Below are 6,913 nucleotides of genomic sequence, written 5' to 3'. Positions count from 1 at the left end.
AAAAAAAGTTCGTGAGAGACGGTGTGGTTGAAAGAGTTTTCGAGATCGAAGCAATCTCGTGCCATTGTTAAAGTGTTGCTGGGAAGTGCTGACATCATCTGAAGACAACACCTAATCATTGTTTTGATTGGTGTGTTGATTTTTGAAAACTTTTTACTTCTCGGTTGATGCATCATCTGTATATTGGTTATACGGTTTGTTAGAGGTTTAGGATGCAATTTGTTACTCGCCTTAATAAGGGAGTTGTTTTATTCTTTCAGTAGTATTGGTTTTTATAAACATACAAATTTTTTCTAGTGAATTATTTTGCCCTGAGACACCGCACAAGTATTTTATACTTGTGCATAATTTATATCTCGTCTCTCGTTTTGTTATCATTCCAGTTGTGTGTTAATGTGTTAAACTATAATTTTCGCTGCATGTTGTCGTGGGTGTTACAATACCTACGCACAACACCTACATTCTGATACACACAACACTCACCTTCATCACATTTACACTGTGGAATCGGAACTTTCAATTGGTATCAGAGCCTCCACTTGACACTACTAAGTGAGATCTTGTTTTGTTTTGTTCTCACAGTGAAAAAGGATTATGGAAGTATCAAAAAACATTGTTTTTAGACCTCCTGTGTTGGATGGATCAAACTATGCTTTGTGGAAAGTAAAGATGAGGGTTTTTATTAAATCCATTGAAGAAAGAGCCTGGCAACGTGTTCTTGATGGTTGGAGTCCACCAAAGATTGAGGATGCTGATGGAGACACTCGGCTCAAACCTGAAAGTACATGGACAATCGATGAAGTGCAAACTTAAAATTTTAATTCCAAGGCTCTCAATGCTATATTGTCGTCTGTTGACACAAGGATGTTCAATCTAATCACCAATTGTGTCTGTGCCAAAGAAGCTTGGGATATACTTCAGAAACATTGTGAAGGATCCGAGAGTGTGCGCAAAACTAGGCTAAGGATGGTGGCATCAAAATTTGAAAGCTTGAGAATAGAGAACAAGGAGTCTATTCTTGAGTACGATAGCCGTTTGAGACAACTTTCTAATGAAGCTCACAGTCTTGGAGATCCCATGTCCAATGAAAGAATGGTGAACAAAGTTCAAAGATCTCTTTCTGAGAGATTTAATGTCAAAGTTTGTGCAATTGAAGAATCTAAAGACACTTAAACAATCAACCTGGATGAATTAATGAGTTCTCTCAGAACTTTTGAGATGAATCTTGATTTATAAAAGAAGGATAAAGGAAGACAATAGCCCTTGAGGTTTCAACCGACTCTTATGATGAAATTCTTCAAATATCTAAAGAGGTGAATGAGTCTGATCTAGGTGAAGATTCTCTCTCTCTAATTACTAAGAAATTTGGTGATTATCTGAAGAAAATGAGAGAGAAGAAGAAAATTGGACAAAAATATGTGTTGCCCAATATCACCACTTCTGCAAAAGCTCAAAAGTTTACTCCTATGAAAGGACAATTTCGACCAAGGAATGAATTGCAAATCCAATCAAATGTCAGAAATCTGGATTCAGTGCAATGTAGAGAGTGTTCTGGATTTGGACACTATGCCAATGAGTGTGCCAATCGACTTCGGAGAAACAAAGGCATGGCTGTCACTTTGAGTGATGAAGAGTCTGATGATGATCAAGGATCAAATGAATCTGAAAACCAAGTGATAGCTGTCAATGCAGAGCAGCAGCAGAACTCCAGAAAAATATATAAAACCAAGTTACTTTCATTTCCTGAAGGAGGGGAGAAAGAGATAAAATTCTTCAAGAAACTTGATGATGAGCTCAATAAAACAAATAACTTTTTTAAGGACAAGGTGGAAGAAGTAATGAGGGAAGCAGCTTTGCTTAATAAACAAATGGATGCGCTAATTGCATTGCGGATCAAAGTGATGAATCCATATTTCGATGGATCAGGTTCTCTGAAATGCCTTTACACAGATATTAGCAATTTGGCACCTTCAAAGATTACATTTCCTGGGAGAGCAGACTCTTCTGGTGGGTGCTACTGAGAATGAACTGCTCATGATTTTGAGTATTTCTCTTCCCAATTCTAAATTAATTATTTACTGGATTGTTATATTACAGATGTTTTAATTAATCTAAACCAACCTCCCCAATGTGGTGTCTGGTGTTTTACTTTGGTGTGGTCCTTGGGGTGAGGACTCATCCTATACATTGTTACACCCTATTTCTGTTCTATTTAGTAGTTAATTTATGCAGGAACTAAGCAAATGGATTGGGGATCTTGTGCTGAAATTAATCGCTCAAGTCTGCTCGAACCTGGCTCTCCTGGTGAGTATGAAGTTCTGATTAAAACTTTTAAATTCATTGAATATCGTACGAACTGTTGAGTTCAATAAGTTGATATATTTTTAGTAATATCGCATTTGAATTTGAAGTCTATAACAGGCTCTAGCTGTCAAGTACTGGACTCTAGTTGTCAAGCTAAATTTGAAATTCATTCCATGGAAAATTATACTTGTGCCTCAACTACTGAGGAAAATCCCGTAGATTCCAGAACATCACATTTGGAAATCCTTGATCGTGTAACGATATCAAACACATATGATAATCCAATATCAACTATCAAAGGAGTTCTAAAAGACTCCAAAGACAAGGGTTTGAGTTGTGACAGAGAAGAACTCAAACAAGTTGAAGAAAGACTGAAGCTTGTGTTTGTTGAGTTCTATCAAAAGCTTTACCTTCTGAAGTGTTACAGGTACATGACATCAGAAGTGTGCACCCATATTAATGTGTTTTCAGAAATGTACTTTTCTTCTGTATTGATATCATTTTATAATTGAAAAAACAGCTTCATGAATCTATCAGCCTTTTCGAAGATCCTGAAGAAATACGAAAAGGTGCCTTGACTCTTGAGTGATAATAAATGCATGCTATGTTTCATGGCACATTTTTGTGCACAACATATAATACAGAAATACATACATATATAGTCAACAGTGTACAATTTTTTTGAAATTGTTCATATCATCTACTTGTTGAATGTAACAGATAACATCTAGAAGGGTTGCAAGATCATACATGAGAATTGTAGATAACTCTTATATTGGAAGCTCTGATGAGGTATGTAGACATATCAGATAATTTTGCTAATTTTTCAGTTACAGGATTTGGAGTTTAGTTAGTACATCGTGCACATATTAGCCTAAACAACATCCATGTGAACTTTTTGTTATGGTGAATTCTGCAGTATTACATTCCTATACCCTTTCAACCCTAAATTGTTTGAATAAAATCTCAAAAGAAATGTTGGGATGGGACATGATGTTAACCTGTGATTAAGGGTAATTAAGGTTCTAATATCATTCAACTATTTTCGAAAATGTTGAACCTTGCCTATATCCTTTAGGGCAAAAATTCCTCTAGTATATTCATTTACACTCATTTGGGTGCATACCATTAGACTAATTTTTATGTAAGAGTAATTTATATTGTACTGTGATTTATAAACCGATCAAATTTCGATCTATACTGCATATATTTTATAGAAGAGATATAGTCTGGCTCAATACCATGTTAAAGAAGAAAATAAATAATGAAAATAATCAGAAGTGTGCACCTCTTTGTTTGCCTTTTGATTGACAGATCTGAGCTGCATGGATCTCAAATTTGTAGTCCAAATCCGTTGTGTATATTAGACAACAAGAATAATATGAGAATTTGAAATGTGTGCTTCAAATACAACATTGTTCTTATTAATTTTGGGAGCATTTCATCCAAATACGTCCATCCAAACATTTGCATCGTAAACTTTGTGAGCAAGAAACTATCGTTTAGTTTTGTGTTTGTATGCTGCTTTCTTAAATGACTATTGAAACCAATCTTAGTTTCTACATGTAATATCAGGTGATCTGTCTCATGGAAAAGGTGGAGTCTGTATTCATCAAGCATTTTTTGAATTCTAATCGCCGGGAAGGCATGAAGTTACTGAGGCCAAAAAAGAAGATAGAAAAGCATCGGATAACATTCTTATCAGGTTAGTGACATTATTAATTGTTTCTTTTTTTCTTGATTGTTCTTGTAGATCGCCAAGCTGTATGGCTTTTGCAGCTCTTTGGTGTTCAGTGCTTCAAAAAAGTGTGAACATTCTGTATGATCCGCTAACTCTGTTCTCAATCTCCAGGTTTCTTTTCTGGTTTCTCAATCTCCCTACTTGTTGCTGTTGTTCTACTTATCAGTGATAGAAAACTAATACAGAAAAAGAGTGAAACTTCATACATGAATGTTATCTTCCCACTTTACAGGTGAAGAGGACATTGATATTAACTTTTTTTGTACTAGCATATAGTATCAAGCTTCAATACCTATAATTGACATTACATTGAAGCTTCTTGCCATTCATTCTTTTACTCTGAGATGACTTTCATATTTCTTGCAGTTTCTTCGTATACATAGTCTTCCACATGCTATTATATGGTGCAAACATATACTTCTGGAGGCGTTACAAAATCAACTATCCTTTCATCTTTGGTTTCAAGCAAGGAACTGAGTTGGGCTACCGAGAAGTCTTTCTCCTGGGAAATGGTCTTGCAGTGATTGCTTTAGGAACTTTCCTAGTACACTTGCACATAAAGATGGATTCAAAAAGTCAACATTTTGAGACATACATTGAACTTCTTCCGTTGGGACTAGTCATTGTGAGAATGAAAGAAGTATTTTCGCATCAGTTCCTGTTTTGTGTACCCGTATCTTGACCAAATATATTCTTTTCATGTAGGTTGTTCTTGCCATTATGTTCTGCCCTTTCAATGTCATCTTTCGTTCAAGTCGTTTCTTCCTGATTACATGTGTGTTTCATTGTATTTGTGCTCCTCTTTACAAGGTAAAATTGATGCGGCAATTATCTGGACAGACAGTATGAAGCAAATTTATTTTGGTGAGATAGTTCCTGATACAAGTTATCCATTCTTTTAGGTTACACTTCCTGAGTTTTTCTTGGCCGACCAATTGACAAGCCAGGTTTCATGCCATGCTGATGTTTTCGTAGTTAGGAGAGTATTACCCCTTCTATCAGGTTTTTAAAATTTTTGATGCATGTTCGCTGCAGATACAGGCTTTAAGGAGCTTTGAGTATTATGTTTGCTTCTATGGCCGAGGAAAATTATCTCGAAGGAGAACTAAATGCAGCAGTCATGAGATCTACAATGTTTTTTATTTTATTGTCGCGGTTATCCCGTATTGGTTCCGCTTCCTACAGGTTCTTATTTTCCCCTTTTTCCTAGTTTTTATTGTCAAATTTAAATTCTCTCTCCTTATCAGCGTAGGATAGACATTTGGATAGTTTGTTTAAGTTATGCTTATATATGCTGATCAGACCTTTATGTTTAGAGCTCTTTTATATTTTAAACAAGTTCTGCCTTAAAAGCATTTTTCATATAATCAAACAAATGACAGACCCAGGATTTGGTGGGAGAAGTGACGGAAATCGGGATTGGACTAAGGCAGATGATTCGATCTAGCGGCAAAACTTGAATTTTATGAAAATTACACATGAAAATACAAATCTTATTGTTTGAGGGCAGGGACAGTCCCCCTTACCCCGTATTCAGTCTGTCCATGGTTCAACCTATATTCTGATGCCTTTTATACCTTTATTTTTGTAAGTTATGACAGCCTTCCCCCCCACCCAAGCCTCACCACCCTTGCGAAAATCTAAAGTCTGCCCCTGATTATTTGGTTCCTCGGTAATTTCCATATTATCTTGTTATTCCTTTTCAATGTATTCTTTTGCATCAATAAAATTTGTTACTCTTCCGGTAAAGTATGTCTATTTTAGGTTCAATCATCACTCGGATATGTAAAGCAACTGTGTGAGAGTCACCATTTGTTATTTTATTGCAGTGTGTTCGCCGATTCTTTGAAGGGGAAGACTACACTGCGCATGGATTTAATGGTTTAAGATACTTCTTGACAATTGTTGCTGTTGTTATTAGAACAGCTTTTGAACTGAGAAAGAGGTTAACATGGAAGGTATTAGCTGTTGTGAGCTCCGCAATTGCTACTCTGGGGAATACGTACTGGGATATTGTTGTTGACTGGGGACTTCTGCAAAGAAATTCAAAAAACTTGTTTTTGAGAGATAAACTTCTTGTTTCACACAAAAGTGTGTACTTTGCTGCCATGGTAAGTTGGAATTGTCTGACTGTGTGGTCTTTCATAGTTTTTAATCTTGTCACATATCTTAATCATTACCTTAAGGGGTCTTGTTGCAGGTTTTGGATGTTCTTCTAAGATTTGCTTGGGTACAAGTTGTCTTGACATTTGATTTGCAATCTTTACACGGAATGACTGTAACGACGATATTTGCATGTTTAGAAATCCTTCGGCGTGGAATATGGAACTTCTTCAGGTAATTTAGCTTTCTAACTGGAGACGATACTAATTCGAAAACTATTAAGTCAGTCCATATGAGCTTCAGCATGAACTATATATGCAGTTTCCGATGCTCAAACATCCTTAATTTATGGTAATAAAACTATTGCTGCAAGTGATTGCGTTAATTTGAAGAAACGTTTTTTTATCATTTCAGGTTGGAGAACGAACACCTGAATAATGTGGGCAAGTATCGAGCATTCAAGTCAGTGCCACTTCCATTTAATTACTATGACGATGACGAAGACGAAGATGATGATGGTGACAAGGATGACTAGTATTCAGAATTCTCTCAAATATTCATGCATCCGAATTCTGGCAATTGCAAATATGTCTAGGGTGAGTGGTATAAATTTGAGACTTGAGAAACCTAAGGAATTTTTATGAACTTCTATTGAGATCGATTTTTCTGAAAAATTGTGAAACACAATGTTACTAGAAGATCAAGAGATCCATGTTGGTCGATTTTACTCCGGATAATCAGATTTTTCTACCCCTTTTGTCTCCA

At 35.9% G+C, this 6,913-nt stretch overlaps 2 protein-coding genes across 6 annotated transcripts; both read left to right on the top strand.

Annotated features, from left to right (window-relative positions):
* The first annotated feature begins 594 nt into the window (after positions 1 to 594).
* On the top strand, positions 595 to 1,173 carry LOC140806785 (uncharacterized). The gene is made up of 2 exons (XM_073163320.1): positions 595 to 781; positions 902 to 1,173. The coding sequence occupies exons 1-2, from the start codon at positions 595 to 597 to the stop codon at positions 1,171 to 1,173; spliced, it is 459 nt and encodes a 152-aa protein (XP_073019421.1).
* A 506-nt stretch (positions 1,174 to 1,679) lies between these two features.
* On the top strand, positions 1,680 to 6,913 carry LOC140808108 (phosphate transporter PHO1 homolog 10-like). Of its 5 annotated transcripts, none has more exons than XM_073165128.1 (14): positions 1,680 to 2,007; positions 2,233 to 2,304; positions 2,422 to 2,731; positions 2,825 to 2,873; positions 3,025 to 3,096; positions 3,880 to 4,009; positions 4,157 to 4,277; positions 4,412 to 4,670; positions 4,751 to 4,855; positions 4,948 to 4,992; positions 5,081 to 5,230; positions 5,875 to 6,156; positions 6,246 to 6,382; positions 6,563 to 6,913. In XM_073165128.1, exons 1-14 carry the CDS (start codon positions 1,839 to 1,841, stop codon positions 6,681 to 6,683), a joined length of 2,022 nt encoding a protein of 673 aa, XP_073021229.1. In that variant the 5' UTR covers positions 1,680 to 1,838; the 3' UTR covers positions 6,684 to 6,913. The 5 variants fall into 5 exon arrangements, with proteins under 5 accessions (XP_073021229.1, XP_073021231.1, XP_073021232.1 ...); XM_073165130.1 differs by having other exon boundaries at positions 1,829 to 2,044; XM_073165131.1 differs by having other exon boundaries at positions 1,866 to 2,044; positions 2,412 to 2,731.

This window comes from Primulina eburnea, chromosome 12 (assembly GCF_022965805.1).
Source record: "Primulina eburnea isolate SZY01 chromosome 12, ASM2296580v1, whole genome shotgun sequence".
Classification (NCBI taxonomy): domain Eukaryota; kingdom Viridiplantae; phylum Streptophyta; class Magnoliopsida; order Lamiales; family Gesneriaceae; genus Primulina; species Primulina eburnea.
The sequence above is the reverse complement of the archived record's forward strand: the minus strand, read 5'-3'. Positions and strand labels throughout refer to the sequence as shown.